The sequence below is a fragment of the Danio rerio genome, chromosome 6 (assembly GCF_049306965.1).
Source record: "Danio rerio strain Tuebingen ecotype United States chromosome 6, GRCz12tu, whole genome shotgun sequence".
NCBI classification, from domain to species: domain Eukaryota; kingdom Metazoa; phylum Chordata; class Actinopteri; order Cypriniformes; family Danionidae; genus Danio; species Danio rerio.
The window spans coordinates 14,245,037-14,266,159 of NC_133181.1; the positions used below are offsets into that span (position 1 = coordinate 14,245,037).

Genomic DNA, 21,123 nt, shown 5'->3' on the forward strand with positions numbered 1-21,123 from the left:
AGCTGCCAGTCATCCACACAGCTGGGTCAAACCAGATCAAACCTGCTTTATTTGCGGGGAAGACCTCTACCAATACCAATGAGCTTATATGTGTCAAAAATAGGCACTCATAGCTCTGATTCATTTTGGACTTATTTTGTGATTTCAGGTGGAGCTTTATCCGTCAGTGTTTACTGTTTTTTAATTGACTTGTTACACATCACAACACATTTATTACAGGATTACAAACCACTCCAACAGCCATTCTAATATTTGTCAGAAGTAGAATTGAATGTATTGAGAGAAACAATTAGAAAAAAAACGGTAAAACCATTTAACGTTAACGTAACATAAGGTACAAGATTTTTCCCAGTCAGTAGTTTCCACTGCATTTTATAATCTTATTGCTTCGGTTTTCAAACACAAGAGTTAAACAAAGCCATAACAATGTTGACAAAGTCTTATCTATAAAGAATATTAAAACAGATGTACACATCCATTGTGCTCATTTCTGTCTTCCATAGCTTTAACCCCACTCAATCGATCCTACTCATCACAATACTCAAGTCATTCAGGTCAGGAAAATAGTTTAAACAAAGAACGTCAGAAAACAATCATCGACAAAACATTATATATAAGGTCAGTTAAGTATTAGAAGCCAAATGTGAAAACCGCATTATTCCACAAATAGCTCAGAAAATCTTTCAAAAGTGGCCACTTCTTAAAACACTTTCTAAACTAAATGCTTACAATGTTTGGTGTTTTACATTTGGTTCCTATTATTTAAGGCTTAATCTTTGATGTGAGATAATCTGGCTTGACTCTGAAATGATAGATCATGCAATAGATAAAAAACAAAAACAGAACCTGAGTCAGTTCGTCTGAAATTTTGTTACATTTCCATAAATGCACAGCGCGTGATTCTGTCAATGCAGGCTCATTCTGAAAACTTAGTCCCGTGGACGTTTCTGGAGACCGCGAATTATGTAGCCGGAGGTACGTACGTACTGCATTTTATTTTTTTAAGCGAACGCTATGGAGTGGTATGACGGCGTTCTTACCGGCTGACCGCTTACCTCCATGTGGAGGGCTTTCCCGCCCAACCAGGTAGCTCGTTGTGTAGGTCGGCGGACTTGAGTCGCAGAGAGGAGTTGACCACGACGACCGGGTTCGAGTCTGGGGAAGAGCAGTTCCAGAAATCAGGTAAGACAAAAACTGAATTTAAAAAATAAAATAAACAAGTGAACAAAAGGGTGAGAATGTGGTAAAATCCGAAAATGTGGTAACAATCAGACTAAGGGCTTTTCTTTTTCTGGACAGCTTTTGTAAACTGTCAGTTGGGTTTAGGGAAAGGAAGTGGGTGGGCGGTCAATCGGTAAAATTGGTTGGTCGCCCAGTCAATCATTTAAGTAATTCAGTTGGTCGACAGCGGCCTCTGGTGGGTTTACGCGGGAACAGCTCGGGTGTGATCGGCACTTGCCAGAGACATTTGAGATACGAAAAAGCGCACACAGTGGCATTTGCGAAAACAAAAACGGCAAAAATACGTAACTCCCGTGATGTATTCCATGGTCTCCAGAAACGTCCCCGGGACAATGTTTTCAGAATGAGTCTGGGTTGGATTCTTTAGCTCTGAAAACCACAGTAACTAATCTCTCGCTGTTTAATTTGATCCGCAAATAACCAACCCACAGCTTAAACAAAGACAAATGGCTAACTCAGGTTATAGCCGTTGGCTTTTTCAGATTAGTTACCTTGGATTATCAGTGACATTGCATTCAGATAATTGTATTGATATTCTATTTTAAGATATACGTTATATAGGCAAGCCCTCAAAACAAGTTTGGCTAATAGGCTAATGAAGATATATGGAACTGTTGTTATATAGTGTATAGTATTAGTATGGTAGCTATTATCCATAAGTAGTGTGTTGAAAATGAATTCTGCTTTCATGCTGTTTGTGGTAAAAACATGCCAGATTGTGCAGAGGATTAGCAATAATCTAATATTTGAATCCATATATAAATTGCTATAAGTATAGATTGTCCCGTTTACTCAATTGCAGTTTCAGAGGAGGGCAGAAGTCATTTTAAACTCAAGCCTGTGAACCTCTCAGAGTTCATTTTTCTTAGTTTGGGAGGCAGATGACCATCCATTCGTCCTCCGATTCCGACTCCTCCCACCCCGACCCCGCCAGCCAACCTCTGCAGTTTTGGCGGCAGATCTGTCACTGATTGGCTGATAGTTTCAGCTCCACCTATTAAGCCCAGCTTGGGAGCCAGTCTGTCCTCTGTGGGGCTCAGCATGGAACTGATTGGCTGAAGCCTCTCTTCTGCCACGCCCGGAGCTGAGCTGATTCGCTGGAGTTTGACGGGCAGGTCGCCCAGGTTGTAGGTGATTTCCGAGCTCATGCGCAGAAGCTTACGGGGCATTCCATCCCGAATGGGGACCTCCCGTCCTGTGAGCTTCTGAAGTTTGGCAGGCAGTTTGTTGGTTGGCATTGGGGTTGCAATATTGATGGAGCCAGTTTCTGCATCGCTTTGAAGCTCCAGACCTTCCAGTGTGCCACTGCCCTCTGTAACCCCACCTGCGCTGTGGCACAGAGAGGGGGCTGTCAGGGGGGACGACAGCAGCAGACTCTCCTCCTGTTCTTTAACACTGTGCGGTGGTGTGGGAACCTCAAAAGTGCCATGAAACTGCGAATAGTCAACCTTGAAGAATCCCTCCTCCAGAGAAATGACAGGATAGAATCGGTGACCCCACAGAACCTCGTCCTCTGTGTAGGAAGTACGAGCCTGGCATGTCATACCTGGGATAAATACAAGAAACAGATTCATTCAGTGAATAGAACACTCAAGCAAAGACTCTAGAATACACAAGACATGTCACCCATATAGTTTTGAATAGGGAAAAGTGTAAAGCTCAATATGGTGAATGAAGCCCCATCTACCAGTACAGGAGCCAATCATCGATCGATATAGACTCATGTTTCCCATGGGGGAAAAACTCTGACCAGACCTGTGCTTTTATGAAAGTTTGGTGGTCAAGCGAATACTTGCTTCACAGACATAAGAAATGTATCAACATAAAGCTTCAAATCTGTGCTTTCAAATGAACCAAATGCACGTGGAAACAAAAGTTTTGGGGTTTTGTAATCTGTATGAAATGAACATGAGGTTCAGTCGGTCCTTTCTGGAGGAGATTCACTATCAAGACCAAGTGGATTATTTCAAAAGACCAGTGCGATCAGACGAAGCATGATCCAGAGGATGACGTGCAAAACGGCTATAAATTAGGTTAATGTCATGATCTTGTATTTCTCTCGTATTTTTGGTCTTTCTATGAAAGGTGGCAATAAACATTAAAGAGCCAATCCTCCCTATACGCAACCCATACCGCTGAACCATCAGGGGCTGCCCCTTGCTCTTAAAATGTGAGTCTGTTTTGTGCTTTCGCATTATTTAGGCATGAAAACACTTTAAAATGAATATAAAAACAGCGAGATTCTCTTTCCTTTTCATTACAGGTGCCGTCACCCCTCCCATGCAATCCTCAAAACAGTCATATAGTGGTGCGTGACTGTCAGACGTTTTTTCTTTTGTAAATAATAATAATAAAACATATTACTGACCATTTAACTGCTTATTAACAATGAAACGGCTTCAGAAGAACAGATTTAGTAATATGAGGATTTTTTTGGGTGGGGGGAATATCCCTTATTATGGTGGGCATATCCCCCATTTTCACATCCCAATGTTGACAGATATGGCTTGGGCACCCTGAAAAATTGCTAATTTTGTTTGATTTAAATGTTTAGAAACGATACTTATGAGACAGTTGTTGCTTGATTGTATTGGTGATTTCAGATATGTAATGTAATCATAAGCGTGCCAAACAGTTTTGGGGAATTTGATGTTTTCCCATTCAAACAGAATGCCCGAGCGTACTGCCCGAGAGGTGTTTCAAAGATGACCACCAAGTGAAATGACTTGCCTTGAGGGGACTTTGACTCAGGTCACCTTTATTAATATAGAAATATAGAAATAGTCAAAATTATTCACTCTCCTGTGAATTTCTTGTTTCTTTTTTAAATATTTCCCAAATTAAGTTTAACAGAGCAGAATTTTTTTTTTTTTTACATTATTTCTAAAAAATATTTGTTTCCCTCTGGGGAAAGTCTTATTTATTTTTATTTTGGCTAAAATAAAAGCAGTTTTACTTTTCTTCAAATAATTCAAGAGGGGTTAATAATTCTGACTTTAACTGGATAATTGACAAATAGGCAATGTTGTGTAAAAAAAACATTTTTGAGGAAAAAAAAAGTTATATTTATGTCGTTTGAAGATATAAAGGGAAACTATTAATTCTTTTACTAAATGAAATGTACTTTCACCAGCATGAACCATGTAGGGATGAAAAGGGATGTTAAGGGAACAGGGGGATGAAGGGGAGTTTATGCTAGGGGAGTGGAAGTAAGAGAAAAAGGAATGAGTAGGTAGGTTGACTGGGCGTCCTATGATGATGCCCAGAGACTCAGAGTGGGGGTACTGCCTCTGTAATATTTTGGTAGACCGATTAGGACTGGCCCCCATTATCAATTGTTGGACAATTATTTTCAAATAGAGCTATTTATTATTAACATCAAAACTTAATTTAATAGTGCTTTAAAAAAAGTGGAATGCATAAATACGGAGACCAAAAATGAACAGCGAGCTTCAGTCACTTGAATGGGATCCTTTAACTAATTACACTTTTCTGTGGATATGTTAAAACGAGCATAAACTTAGTGTCACGCAGAAGACATGGTTTTAGTGGCATTTTCTTATGTTTTTAGAAATGTTTGTGTGAAAAAAGATCGCCATTTACTTCATTTCACTTAATATTAATGACTTTCTTTTTAATTTATAAGAGCTGTAATTTACTGAACTATGCCTGAGACGGTCACACAATAGGACAGTTTTGATGACAGTGCTAATTACATTACGTTTTTGTCACATCAACAACCCATATACAATAAATAAACAATACAATTATCTGTGTTTACTTATAAAATGCAGATTTTAAATCAACTTAAAGGTAATAAACAGGAAAAATATGGACATTTAAAAAATGAAACCAATTCAAATTCTGTATTAAGCTCAAACCTCAAATTCAGTGTTGTTTCAGTTCAAAAACTATCAATTAGGAAAAAAATTCAATTCAGCAATAAACTAATCTACAAAAGACAAGTGTCTACTTAGTTGGAATCACTTAAATGTGGATTACATTAGTATGATGTTGCAAAATTAATGAATTATGGAACAAATCTAATTCATTTCTCCCATCTCAATTCGATTCAGATCTCATCCAATAATGTTTGTGCAGTCAGATTGACAATGTTACGCAATATTATGTGTCTTTTAAGCACCAACTACATGCAAAACAGCTTATTAATATGAATGTGCATCAAGCATTGTGCGACAACAAATATGTTTCAAAGGAGTGTACTGCGCAACAATGCTTGGGTGACTAAAACTAATAGATGCATTACTGACACACACACACACACACACACACACAAGCGCATTTACTGTTGAGCAACACCCACGGGAACGTCTGTTCACGGTCCATTTGGTTGCATGAAAACAAGAGGTTTATCTGTGGGAAATTCATTAGATCTGTGTATCACCCACACCAGCGAACATCCCTCCTTAATTAAAGCGTGCAAAGCCTTCACTATAAAGAGCTCATTTTTATGAACCCCCTAACAAGCGAACGGATTTGCAACACGCCGTTCTACATCAGTCAATAGCAACGAATCTGAGATAAGACAATTGTCGACTGAAAAACAACACCGTGCTTGACGTGGAGTACACTTGATCACACAAGAGCGATGCGCTTTTCTTTGGATTACAAAAGCTGAAAATGCCCCTTTAAAACCAGCATCCACGTCATCTCTATGCAGAACACTCCTAAAAGTAAAGCTTCCATAAAAAAGCAGCAACTTTGCAGAAAAACCTTAAACCTTTCAGTTTTTTCCCTAAACAGTGGAAAAACAGTGGAAAACAGAAAACCAACAGTGATTTCCCCCTTAAAGGCCTGTTCACACTGCAGCAACAGATTAAAGAAAATTGGGGTATGTGATAGCATGTTAAATAATGAGACATTCAATATGTGATGCAGTATTTAATAAAATTATATAACCAACATATGTTTCATGGCGGTTCATTCCGCTGTGGCGACCCCTGATTAATAAAGGGACTACGCCGAAAAGAAAATGAATAAATGAGTATGCTTTATATAATTTCATTACAACCTCTGAAATTAACAGCCATGTCCTGGCATGTAATTTGGCTTTTTTAGTAGGGATGCACAAATATCCATTGACGATGTTTCTGACCCTAGACCCCAAACCAGTTATTTAAAGGGTGCGTAATACAGGGGCTTTGGAGGGATCAAGCGTTAATAAGTGGGTCAATCACCCCCGAAGACCCTGGATATCAAAGGATATCAAAACAAGTCCTTTAATAGTGAGAAATAGCTTTCTCTGCTCTCTCATCTGTATCTTAAATATTATTAATAAAAAAATGTGTATAAACATACGCTCACCGGCCACTTTATTAGGTACACCTGAACAACTGTTCGTTAACACAAATTTCTAACCAGCCAGTCACATGGCAGCAGCTCAATGCATTTAGGCATGCAAACATGGTCAAGCATCAGAATGGGGAAGAAAAAGGATTTAAGGGACTTTGAATGTGGCATGATTGTTGGTGCCAGACGGGCTGGTCTGAGTATTTCAGAAACTGCTGTTCTACTGGGATTTTCACGCACAACCATCAGAGAATGGTCCAAAAAAGAGAAAATATCTAGTGAGTGACAGTTCTGTGGGCGCTAATGCCTTGTTGATGTGAAAGGTAAGACTAGAAACTGATAGAAAGGGAACAGTAACTCAGCTCCACAATGGTGGTAAATGAGGAGACGTGCCTACAAAAGCGCTATATAAAATTAAGGAATTATTATTTATATTATTATCACCAGTCATGTGTCCTCGCATTTCCAGCTCCACACAAAGATCCCCACAAATTTAACCATACTTCTCTAGGTTTCGGGAAAGGATTAGCTTTTTCGAGTACCTGCTGTCTGCTTTGCGAGTGCATTTCAAGCACGTTTTCACCATTTTTATGTTAATCGCCAATGTCATTCTACTACAACGCCTGTTGGACAACATGGCGGACAGCGACAAGGGCAGAAAATATCTGCGTTATGATTGACCAGATCGCCTGTCAATCAGACTGCCATGAAGAGTCAATGGAAGTACTAAAATCTTTAGTACTTCAGTAGTAAATCTTGTGTTTAACCAATGTGTTGTACTGTAATGTAATTTTAAGAATGCCTTTCACTTTCATATAATTCATTTACCTCTGTGGATCTCAGTGGCTACCGTGTTCCAACATTCTTCAACTGAGGAAAGAAACTCATAAAGGTTTAAAACCCCTTTAGAGTAAGTGAACTCAGGCTTTTCCACTTTTGCTATCAAATAGAACTGTTTAGAACAACATTTGTTGCGTTAGCGCAATATGTGCATTGAAAGACCTCAGTGACAGACAAATATCCGCATTGATCTTGTGGTCCAGCATGAACACCCGCCGGTGACCTACTCTTCAGCTTCTCCAAAATGGACATCCTGTGTTTCAGGGCCGGAGTGGGACTCCTTTTCAGCCCTGGAGTTTGAAGCATTAGACCGGCCCACCTCAGTTCACGACTGACTAAATTAAAATAAGGTAATTTCCAATTCAGTTTCTAATTACACTATCACGTCTTTTTCAAGAAAACAGCTGCTTTAGAACTTCAAGGGCTCTATTTTGACGGTCCATGCGCAAAACGCAGGGCGCAAATGCTTTTAGGGCGTGTCAGGACGCCTTTTTGCTAATTTAAGGACGGGAAAATCTGCCTTGCGCTTCGGCGCATGGTCTAAAAGGGTTGAATTAATTTTCTTAATGAGTTATAGGTGTGTTTTAAGAATAAACCAATTAGAGTTTCATCTCCCATTCCCTTTAAGAGTCAGCTGCGTCGTGCGAAGAGCGCATTTGCTATTTACAGGACGCTAAGTAAGTCTAAGTGGAAAAAATGAGCATTTCACAAGCAAACAGTTAACAATTAACAGTTTTTTTTAACAGAAAACTGTTAAACAGAGCATCTACTGCGTGAGAATGAGAGGTAATGGATCACTTTCACTTTCGCTCTTGGATTTTACGCACAGACATCAATTAGTCTATAAATAAATAATTTTGTTTGTTAAGTGCAAATATTCGTTTCAAAACTATTTCTAAATTCAGTTCTAATTTCCAGCAAACGAATAAATGAATAATAATAGCAAAATGTGCTCAAAAACCTCAGTTACATCCTAAAACACATGCTGTTCCCCATATGGTCTAAAACCTGACACGTGGGCAAATCTAAGCTTGTTTTTAATAAAACAAATATAAATATGGATATAATAAATAATACTGCTAATAATAATAACATTATACAAAAGCAAATTGTTATAAATGAACTGAAAAAGCCTCCCGAGATGAAGAAGACATAAAAGCAGTGGTTTTTCATATTTATGTAGGCTAGAAAATAATATGTTTTGTAATATTTTAATACTTTATATTTATATCCTATATCTATTAATATTATATCCTATATGTATCCTTAATATTTACATTTTTTCATATGTAAAGATATTTGCCTATTGCTCTCTTGTGCGTATTAAGCAGTGCGTAAGCGAGGCGCAACTCTGCGCCGGAGTTTAGACCGGGTTAGTTTTGGTCTAATGAAAAATCTATTATAGTTTCTCAAAATAGCAACGCGCCAGCGGTCCTCCTCAGAACGCCTTCCTTTTTAGACCAGAACGCCTATGGGCGCAAAAATGAGCGCTTATGCATTTGCTATTTAAACAGCTTAGCGCAACACCTCAAAATGACTCTTGCGCCAAGCTGAAACTACCAAAAGACTACTGCACCACGCCTTGCGCCACACTGCGCCGGGTGTATGATAGGGCCCCAAATGTTCAACAACCTTACAGTTTTATATGTCTTAACAATAAAAATGAAAAAAAAAAAAAAAGATTTACTCAGGATCGAACAAGGATCGGCGGCGTGGTAACGCAACGTGCTGACCATTGGACCACAATGGCGCTGTAACTGTTGACGTTTGTCAATCGGTAAAGTTTCGTTCCTCGCTATTGTCGCCACTGGCTTGCTTCGTTTGGGACTTGTGGAGCTGTGCATCAATGGATTTGCTGTTCAGCGTTTGGACTTACAGCAGGGAAATTTAAACCACACTGGACTGACACTGTTTCAATTCACGAGAACTTCTGTGTTAAGCGGCTTTGCCACGATCTACATTGTAAAAGCGCTATAGAAATAAAGATGAATTGAATTTGACTATGGTGAGGTACATGAGTTGCCTGTGTGAATATACCATACTATGTCAAGGGAGGGAGGAGAGTTATTGATTATTTGGAGCTTGATAAATTTTAGAGTGTTGTCTTTGAGCAAGTAAAATAAAAACATATGAAGTAAAATTCAGGATACGGTGCATTGTCAATGCGTTGTGATGCATCATGATATTGAATAGAACTGAATCAATGACATGATAACAGTAATCAAGACCAGTGTAGCTTCACACTGCTATTTTCTACTATAATGAACTTTTTGTACAGCGCAAAGGTTGGGTGGATGTTATAAATTCTTAATGGAAACTTCGATACCTAAAAAGCCTTTACAATCCTTTGTCTACCTCTGCGCCTCAGTGCAGCGAGGGCCAGAGGACAGGAGATCTGCGGTGTTTGCAGGAGAGATACAGCGAGGACTTTGTTCCGCTCTGGGATTTGAGCAGCTGGATGAAGGTGTTCAGAAAGCGCTGGGACTGCCATACGCTTCTCCCGACAGAAGGAAGCAGGGCGGTCTAAAACGAGACGGTTGCCGAGTGCACATTACAACCTCAGGCCTAAATATAAAAACCCAGCAAGACAAAACATACAATATACATTTATGAAAGTCTAGATCATTCTCTCTTTATTCTCTCTCTCACGTCGCCACCTACGAGTATTGCACACCTACACACTCTCACACGCACAAACCCTGGCACGGTTATCCTGCCTTACTACAGTCAAAAACCCTGGCTTTCTGAGCTGACAAATCCCGAGCTTAGCAGTATAACATAATATTATTCATCTTATGAAATATTTAACAGGCTTTCTGCTGTTTGCTGGATGAGAGGGGAAGGTGAGGTCTCTGCCGGAGCTCTGCCTCTCCCCCGATTTGGGCTTACATAATCATTCCATATTCTTCCATTACGACAAATTTCATTTCAGCATTTGGGGAGGGACGTTTCGCGAACATTAGCTTCCACCAGAAAAAAAAAAATAGTACCGCCATACTCCAGCATCTGACAGTTATGAGAACAATTTATATTTCCAAGAGGGATAATCTGTTTCTATGGTGACCGTCATCAAGTGTTCGCTTGCATTGCCACAGAGGTGCACTGCCTGACCTGTTTCTGTCATCTCTGTCTTTCTCTCCTTCATTTTTTCTCCCCGCATTCCCTCCTGTCCGTTTTAGTGGCTCTCGCTAACACACCTATAGCACTAACCATCATTATCATCACGACTGCCTCTCTGTCCTTATCTCACACTCTCCCTTTCTCTCTGTGGTGCGAGATAACAGTAAACTCTACTATCTGGCTGCTCTGAACGGTAATTGACCATGCAGCTGGGCCCAATTCTCTCCTGTAACGCGCTGACACACAGTGTGTGGTCCTGGGGGGATGAAGCAGTGCCTCCCTTTTGATTTGCTGCGGCCTCTTGGGGATGCTTGCGCCGAGCTGCCCTGTTTACTCGCATTGCTGAAAGGCATAAGATAGAAAACCCAAACTCCCAAACCACAGACCAGGCACTAAAAATAACAAAAGTCAACAAGTAAGCGGCTTCTTCCTGCTAGAAATGGTTAATTATATATGGTGTTCAGTTTATAAACAGTGTCACTAAATTCATAGCAGTGTTAAATTAGCATCGTTAAGATTCATTTATTTTCCTTCTACTTAAGCCTCGGTCAGATCACATGAATTTGTCACGATTTTTCTTGAAGTAGGGTGTAAACGACATAGGATTTGTAAACGACAAATGAGCATCGTGATACAAGATCAAATTGTTTCTTCTTGTGTAATGTGGCATACTTCACGACAACTGATACTATGTCTGCGACGCCTCAAGACAACATCGCAGAAAGTCTTTTTTCTCATTCTTCACGACGGGTTCTGTCATGTGGGTGACACTGTGCAATAAGAGCACGCAATTTCTCAGTTATATGCGCGGGTGCTGCAGTTAATGCACCGATCAGGTAATCAAAAAATAGTTGGCATATTTACTTGTGGGTGGGTTACGGGTGGATAAGATCAATCATTGGTTATGCAAACTTTAACTACCTTTTTCAAAATATTAAGGTGTTTTAAGCAGTTTTATTCGACAGACTGGCACAAATATGCAGACATCTCCATTCTTACAACGAGTTTCTGAGTTCTCTCAGCCTTCTAACAGAGTTTGTTCTTCCAAGGTAACCTGGGAATATGTTCAGTGCTGCGGATACTTTGCAAAAGCATTGTCATCAATAGTGAGAACAGTTTAATATAGGCTTCTCGGAAACTGTGAATATTTCACTTTAATGTTATTTAGGCTAGATTATTATTTTATTTAACAAACCAACACAATCTCACGGCTCTGAGGAATATAATGATTTAGTGAATGCTAAACAGTGATTGTTGTATCATAAACCTCAGTTATATATTTACCTTTTTTTTAAATGTTATTACTTTAATTTAATGTTTTTACTATAATTAGATTATGTCTTGAGCATCTGTTTTTTTTCTTGCTGCTGCTGCTGATGTGCTTTCATTTCCATCTTACTCACGGCAAGTTCAGGCACGGGATTGTTTAATAAGTAACTAATGGCAGGAAAATATACATTTTGATTTCAAAGAAAATATCTTAATATTAAAAAGGAATAAGTTTGATCCTATTCATGTCGCAAGGAATGCCATTAAATAATGTAGTTATTAGTTGTCATCATGCATCAGTGTTTATTGAGATTGAAATAATAATAAAAAAGTGAAATTAAGATAAGAAATATGTTATAGCAACACTTGTGACTGCTTTGGGAAATAATTTGGGTTTTTACTTCAGTTATAGTTACTTTAATATATCTAGAAATGAATAGATATGCGTTTCTGTTATCATTTTAGTCTCCGTTAAAAAAGTTTGATGTGTAATTTGGGATAGTACACACAAAAATTACTTGTTTCGAACCAGTTTGAGGTTTTTGTTGAACACACAAAAAAAAAAAAAAATGCTGGAAACCTCACTGTGGAATTGTACATATTTTAAAAAAGTCATGTTGTATGTTTTTATGTTACTAAAGGCCATATACAGCATTGGTTTAATAAGTTAAATTGTTCGGTAACACTTTAGAATAACTATCTGTTATAACTAGTTATTAGACCATTAATAAACTGTTAGTTAACAAGTTATAAATGACTTGTTAAACAAAAGTTAATAGTTTGTCAATTATTTACAACTGTGCCTTATAGATGGCTAATAGATAACTTACAAGCCGTTAGTTAACAAGTTGTAAATGACTTCTTAACTGTTTTTTAATGATTTATAACTATACCTAATAAATTATTAATAGATCATGAACAAGCTGTTAGTAAATAACTTAATAAAGGCTTGTTAAGTATCAGTTAATAGTGTATATATGTTATTGGGACGTTATTCTAAAGTTGCAGCTATTCTTTATTTATTAACTGTTAGTAAATGAGGAATAGTTGCAACTAGAATAACGTCCCAATAACATGCTTAAGCTAATAACTAACACTTAACTATTATATTTACTCACACTTTACAGATCGGTTGTTCACCCTATAATAACACCAGTGAAACTTTTTTATTAGACCACTGGTGTAATTTTAAATTTTTTATTTATTTTGTTTTCATGTTTAGCACTTCATGGGTTTGTATTCTTGCATACTGCTGTACTGCCATGTCATGGTTCAGTATGTGTGTTTCTATACATTAAAGACAACTTTTAACATTTCATCTGTGGAGTTTCTTTGGTAAAACACAGCACACAGAAAAGCCTATAAGTGGAACAAGGTTTAGAAACAAACATTTTATATTTTAAATATTACATCAAATTTCTGTAGCTTGAACTTATTCCATCCATTTGCTGTTCTACAAGGATTCATTGGTATTAGTAGATGGTTAACAAATGATGAACAACTCTCGTCTGTAAAGTGTGAGTAAATATAATAGTTAAGTGTTAGTTATTAGCTTAAGCATGTTATTGGGACGTTATTCTAAAGTTGCAACTATTCCTCATTTACTAACGATTAATAAATGAAAAATAGCTGCAACTTTAGAATAACGTCCCGATAACATATACACACCATAACTGATACTTAACAAGTCTTTATTAAGTAATTAACTAACAGCTTGTTCATGATCTCTTAATAATTTATTAGGTATAGTTATAAATCATTAAAATACAGTTAAGAAGTCATTTACAACTTGTCAACTAACGGCTTGTAAGTTATCCATTGCCCATCTATAAGGCACAGTTGTAAATAATTAACAAACTATTAACTTTTATTTAACAAGTCATTTATAACTTGTTAACTAACAGTTTATTAATGGTCTATTAACTAGTTATAATGGATAGTTATTCTAAAGTGTTACCAATTGTTCTCTGACATCTACATAGTAGGTTTATGGTAGGGATGCATCAATACCAATGCCAGTATGGGATATCGGGTCGATACTTGGTTAAAATACTCATACTCGTATCGTACATGAAATGCTGATACCACGGACCGGTACCACTCAATAGTAATCCACTATGTGGATGGTTTTTGTTGTCTTACCTGACTTTAACGTCTTAATATATTAATTAATGTTTTATATATTAATAGCTTAGTCCTTATAAACAATTAACGAATCTATAGTCTACTGAAGAACAAACAGAATACGCAATATGATCTTTGCATAATGATCACAGCAAAAACAAGCTAGTGCTCATTTTTATCATCATCTAAATGTCCATGCTTAATCAGTAATCGATCAGGTCTATCGATTTACAGGGTTATCAACAATGTTTGCATATTTTTGGCTTGGAACAGCCTTTTGTGCCTCTTGCTACAGGCAAAAAATAAAACCACCTTATATAACTGCACTTTCATTGAATCGGTACTCTGTATCAGCGAGTACACAAACTAAAATACTCATACTTGTATCTGTTTGTAAAAAGTAATATCGGTTTATTCCTAGTTTATAACTTTGGTAACTTCAAAAAATCTCCGGAAACGGTTTCATAAGCTTATTTATTACTCCATAAAATACCCTTAGAATCAGACGGTCCATAATTGACTATATACTGTATGGATTGTGTTGTGAATATTAATGACCTCCGCTCTGATGTGCCTCTCATACAGACAGACACACAGTATGATGTACGCTGAACATGGACAAATATAAACCCATCAGAGTTATGTTAACCTATTTTGCTCACCAGGGGCCTCATGTACGAAGACTTGCGTGGAAATCTTACTAAAACATTGCGACAAAACCCACAACAAAGCAAAGGCAAAAGCTAGCAAAAAGAGAAACATTGAACAGAATATGAATTGGAGGTGCTGCTTTCGGAGGTAGACCGGAGAAAAGCGGTTTTATTTGCAAGTTTGTTCTCTGAACATCGCACTGGGTGAATTAAAAAAGAAATAGTGTGGTTTATAGGTGTAAAATGTTGCAGTACCCATAACAGTCTCAGTGGCGCAGCTCGTAAGATGCATGTCAACATGTTTTGACACGGTCGAGCATGAACTCGGTTCGAATCCAGCATGTGATGAAGTCATTCTTCTTTTTTCCCCCGCTACATATCAGATTTTGCCCACTATTTATCACGAGAAAGACAAGTAGGAATCATTAATAAGTTTGTGCATCATATTTTATTTGCACATTTATTGAATGGAAATGTTTCTGATTCACGCATGCAAATTCATCTTCAGATAGTGTCTTTATAGCAATGTGCGTGCAGTAGATAGCTCAGATTACATTGGGAAAACAGGCGACCGCTGCAAATTGTGCTTTAATGTTTAGCTGGTCAAATGTATGGTATGGAAACCTTATATACCTGCTAGATGAACCCGTCTCATACAGCTGCCATTGTAAGGCTCAGACACTTTGTAAAGAGGAATTTAACACAACTGCCTCTAGGAGTCGCCAATGGAAATAAAACAGACACGCACAAAAAAAATGTGCGTACGCCAGCCATAAAGCTGGCGCAGAGCTGCGCACATTCCCACGTTCAGTTCATTGTTAGTAAATCCAAACGTGAGTGATTCTGAGCGTGAAACCTGGCGTACGCAAAGTTTTTGTGCGTACGCAGCGTTGATACATGAGGCCCCAGATCTGTTGTGCATGAAGGCTAAATAATAAATAAACCTGACAAAAGAGACAGATAGAGATGTATCACACTGTATTTTGAAGCTATAATGTCAAAGAAAACACTGCCAGGAATTAATATCAACCTCTTCATGAACAGATAACAGTTGAGCAGTAAACTAATTTTAACTTGCTGGCGATTTCAGTGTAATTGATGCAAGTTACAATGACTTGTAAAGTTAAATTGTTTCAACTTAATATTTAGTGAGCAACACTTAAATCTTTTTACAGTGCTATAACCACTGAATTCCATAGTATTGGTTTTTCCTACGGAAGTCAGGGGTTGCAGGTTTTCAGCGTTACTTCAATATCTTCTTTTTGTTCAACATAGTAAAGAACATCAAATGTTTGGAACTACTTGAGATGCAGTAAAAAGTGAGTACATTTTCGTTTTTGGTTGAACTATCTATTTTAATTCTTCAAATGTTTTATTTATTCATTTATTTTTTTTACATATGATACACTTTATGTCAGTTAATGTTTAATTTATTTCAAGAAGATCAAATTTTATCTATTTATTTATTTTATGTTTTTAGTCAGCTGTACACTACCTGACAAAAGTCTTGTAGTCGAATCCAGTTGTACAAGCAACAAATAATAACTTGACTTCTAGTTGACCATTTGGAAAAGTGGCAGAAGGTAGATTTTTTAGATAAATCATCTGTAGAACGATATCCCGGTGACGCAGTGGCGCAGTAGGTAGTGCTGTCGCCTCACAACAAGAAGGTCACTGGGTTGCTGGTTCGAGCCTCGGCTCAGTTGGCGTTTCTGTGCGGAGTTTGCATCTTCTTCATGCGTTCGCGTGGGTTTCCTCCCGGTGCTCTGGTTTCCCCCACAGTTCAAAGACATGCGGTACAGTTGAATTGGGTAGGCTAAAATTGTACGTAGTGTATGAGTATGTATGTGTGTGGATGTTTCCTAGAGATGGGTTGCAGCTGGAAGGGCATCCGCTGCGTAAAAAAAACGAGCTGGATAAGTTGGCGGTTCATTCCACTGTGGCGACCCCGGATTAATAAAGGGACCAAGCCGAAAAGGAAATGAACAAATGAATGAATGAATGAACTGCATCCCAATCATCACAAATACTGCAGAAGTCCTATTGGAACCTGCATGGACCCAAGAATAATACAGAAATCAGTCAGGTTTGGTGAAAAATCATGGTTTGGGGTTAAATTCAGTATGGGGGCGAGAGATCTGCAGAGCGGATGGCAACATCGACAACCTGAGGTATTAAGACATTTGTGCTGCCCATTACATTACAAACCACAGGAGATGGCAAATTCTTCGGCAGGATAGTGCTCCTTCTTACACCTCAGCCACCACATCAAAGTACCTAAATGCAAAGGATTGGCCAGCCCAGTCACCAAATATGAACATTTTTGAGCATGTCTGTGGTAAAATAAAGGAGGAGGCATTAAAGATGAATCCAAAGAATCTTGATGAACTCTAGGAGTCCTACAAGAGTGCTTTCTTTGCCATTCCAGGTGACTTTATTAATAAGTTATTTGAGTCATTGCAGAGATGGATGGATGCAGTCCTCCAAGCTCATGGGAGTACACCATGACTTTATATTCTTAGCTGTACATTATTTCTGTTAAGTGACAAGATTTTGTCTAAGCAAAGTCAGACTTTACTGTCCTAATTAAATAATCTCAAATCAAGACATGATCATATTTAATTTAGGTAAAATAAGCGTAATCTACAGGTCTTTGCCTTTCATATAAGTCACCTCCTGATACCAAGTGGTCAACTAGAAGTTATTATTTGTTGTTCCTTAAACTTGGATAGGCGACAAGACTGTCAGGTAGTGTACAATCCTGGTCTGGTCATGCAGGCTGGTTAAACCTTAATGTACAAATAACATGGACAAATACCTGAAAACATCAGCCTTATCAGGGATCTGACAAAATGTAAAACGAAATCTGCCACAGATGCCACATCCATTCAATAAATGATACACTTGAACAGGCACACATTTCAGATGTTTTATCTGATTATAGAGTGATTAAATGCTTAAATTGTTATGTCACACCGAGGCTTCCAGAGAAGTGTACAAATCGTGCTTAATCAAAATGGTTTGACACCTTTGAGACAGGCAAATCTGAGACACGCTCTTTTGTCAAAACAAGTCAAAATAATCAAGAATCTCATTACAGTTTTTTTTTTTGCATAGTTTGTTGGGAAGCCAGTTTGACAAAACGCCATGAAGTTTGAAATTGAAAATCTGAGAAAGAACACTTTCATTTGCATATGAGTGAGTGGAAGCTCTCCACACGGCACAAAAAAGAAAAGAAAACTCTAGTTTTTCATTAAAATACCTAATATCCTTCGAAACAAGATACATCTACCTGAGAAGATTTTTTTTATGTAAGATATTAAAATCTCAGGGAATTTATTTTGAATATTTGGTATTTAAATAACCTTTAAGTGATATTTTAGTTTAAAAAGTCAACATAACTTTTTTCTAATCATTGACATTTAAGAGAACATTTGAGTTTTTTTTTTTTTTTTTGTAATAATGGCTCAATACTCAAGAAACAAGGGAAATCAGAGGCAATTGTAACACACACAATTCATCCAAAGAAATAAGATAAAGTGAAAAATGATCTCAAATGTCTGCTTTGTACCATTTTGTTCAAGTTTGGATGAAGACGGTTCATAACTCATCGGGGCCAGACAGAATATGTAGACATTTTTGCTGTTTCTGTACAGATTTAAGTAGAATGGTTCTGAGAAAATAGTTGAGCAGATGCAACTTTTTTCTAGTATCTTTGATAGAAAAGGCAGCTTTGAAATGGGTCTAAAATGTACTAGTTCTTTGTGATCAAGCTGTGTTTTTTAAATAATAGGCTTAATGACAGCTAGTTTAAAAGTTTTAGGAACATATCCTAAAAGTAGGGATGAAAAAGTTAAGAACAGGTTCAGAAACTTCTGAAAACAATTGTTTTAATATTTTGGTCCGAATAGGATCTAGCGTAGACAATGTTGATTTAGATGAATTTATCAGTATAGACAGTTCTTCCTCACCTACTGCTGGTCTACAGTGCTCTAACTGGGATGATGCTGTAGAGGCAGATTGATGGTGCTTATTTTATCTCTGATATCATTAAGCTTGAATGTGAAAAAAACTCAATGTTGAGAAATGCATGTTGATGCTTTATTTTAGTTAGATTGGCTAACAGGACCCTATGATTTATTGTGTTTATTTTCTTTTATTAAAGTTAAAAAAAATAAGCAGATCTGGCAGACTTTAAAGCTTTTCTAAATGTAAGCATACTTTCTTTCCAGGCCAGATGAAAAACCTCTAGTTTTGATTTCTTTCGTATACATTCTATTTTTTCGGGCTGCTTTCTTTAAGGCACGTGTGTGCTCATTTTGCCATGGTGCAGATTTCTTTCCCTAATCTTTATTAAGTGTAACAGAGCAACTACGTCTGATGTGCTAGAAAGGACCACTTGTTAGAACCACTTGTTCATCAAGAAATAATACTTAAATGCAAGTTTTATTGTATATAAAACATCTAAACATTTATATATTCTCTAATATGGTTAATACAATTAATACAAAAATGGAATACATTTACATTTACATTTAGTCATTTAGCAGACGCTTTTATCCAAAGCGACTTACAAATGAGGACAAGGAAGCAATTTACACAACTATAAGAGCAACAACGAATAAGTGCTATAGGCAAGTTCCAGGTCTGTAAAGTCTAAGAAGGAAAGTATTAGTAAATAATTTTTTACTAAAAAAAATTATTTTTGGGTACAGTTAGTGTTATATCCAGAGAGGCAATTGCAGATTAGGAAGTGAAGTGGAGACTAAATAGTTGAGTTTTGTATATTTTCACACATTGCATACATGTATATATTCACACATATTTACATACTTAAATGAATAGATTGAATGCTGGGCTCAAAAATCTGCATAACGCCTCATTCAGACTAGCAGCGACTTTGTAGCTGCCTGTCGCTCTGGGTGGCGACCTGCTGCAAACGCGACGGAGGTCTGTGGACATAAACAGTCAGTTGACTCTTTGCCACTGCGAGTCGCTCGTAATGTGAATGAGGCTTTAATCTGCAGTTTTGTGTGGGTCTATTCATCAGTCGATTAATGTATTGAGTAAAATATATTTTTAAATAATGAAAATTATATTGCACAGCTAGAATGTTTTCCTGCAAAAATAGAAGACTTTTGCTTTTTGAATGCTTATGAAGCCTGACATCAAACATAATTTGAAGCATATACAAAGAAGAAGAAAAAAACTGCGAAAACTACACTCAAAACAATCTTTTTAATGCTTGTTCAAACTACTTATTTAAATAAAATACAGTTGAAACTAAGTTTTTCGGGACTTATCATTTCATGTTCAATCCACTTAAATTTGTTATGTTAACTTAATCGATGTTTGTTGAGTCAACATGAATGAATTGTGTGCAGATTCTACAGCATTAGGTACTGCAGCAGTAAATTATTGGTTTTTACTTGAGATACTGTGGGTAAATAATACTTTAACCCCTTGCCAACTGAAACATTTGTACTTATCGCATTTAATATAATATTATACTCAATATACAAAAAAGAAGTTATAATTACCCCAAGTTTCCCTTGATCCCCTAATCTCCATTAAATTGCCACTCTTGAAACAAGCTTAGTCTCTGATTTAGCAGAGGTCTTCATAGTGGAATGAACCACCAACTATTCCAGAATGTTTTACACAACGAATGCCCTTCCAATCGCAACCCAGTACTGGAAAACACCCACACACACACACACATTATGGCTAATTTCACGAGATCACCTGCTCAATCAATTGCGTCAACATGGTAAATGATTTTAGCGTTTCTGTCCTGAAGCAGGGGCCCGAGCTGTCAAACCCCTAACGCCCTATTCACACGGGGCTTCAGCGTCAACGCTTGACTGAAGGCGTGCCTGAAGTTGAGGCTAATGTGATCGTCATCGCAGCGTCAGCCAATGAAATTCAGTCAGCAATAGGCCCCTGTCTAGCTGCCATATTTGCATTCAGCGATCTGATTGGCTGACGCTTCCATCGGCGCTTGAAAAGTTGAGCTAGTCCCAACTTCTGCAGCGAGCAGCGCGGCGCCGACGGATCCACAATGCAGTTTGGCAACGCATGACGTCACCCATTCAAAGTGAATGGGAAGCGCTGACGCTGACGTCCCGTGTGAATGGGGCGTAAGAGAGCTTGGACCTCTCGTCCTTGAAAGAGGCTTAACTTGAGCTCCAAATATGAGTGTTCAACCCCTCCCCCTCTTTTTTTTTTTTTTTTTTTTAAACAGAGGAGGAGATGGGGAGGTGGATGGATGCCAGAACAAAAGCCAAACTGAAGCAGTGCAAGGACCGCTACTTATATACACAGGTGATAATAAACTAAGCCACCTGACTGATCAGGCTCCTCCCAAACTTACATTAGGAACTTTATTTAGTTCATCCAATTAACCAATATACCACATGTCATTTGGACTGTGAGGGAAACCATAGCACACGGAGGAAACCCACACGCCAACACTGGGAGAACATGCAAACTCTACACAGACATGCCAACTGACCCAGCCGAGACTCTTGCTGTGAGGCAACAGTGATAATCACTGAGCCACCGTGTC

General features: G+C 37.8%; 2 protein-coding genes across 2 annotated transcripts in view; one reads left to right on the forward strand and one right to left on the reverse strand.

The window, feature by feature from the left end:
- Positions 1 to 21,123, forward strand: part of asic4b (acid-sensing (proton-gated) ion channel family member 4b) — a 750,743-nt gene that overhangs the window by 336,595 nt on the left and 393,025 nt on the right. The gene's annotated exons all lie outside the window — the stretch shown is intronic.
- kcnj3b (potassium inwardly rectifying channel subfamily J member 3b) overlaps positions 166 to 21,123 on the reverse strand; it is a 32,482-nt gene continuing 11,524 nt past the window's right edge. The window contains exon 3 of the mRNA XM_005165856.6: positions 166 to 2,788. Coding sequence (XP_005165913.1) covers positions 2,064 to 2,788 — 725 coding nt within the window. The 3' untranslated portion in view covers positions 166 to 2,063. The remainder of the gene's footprint in view (positions 2,789 to 21,123) is intronic.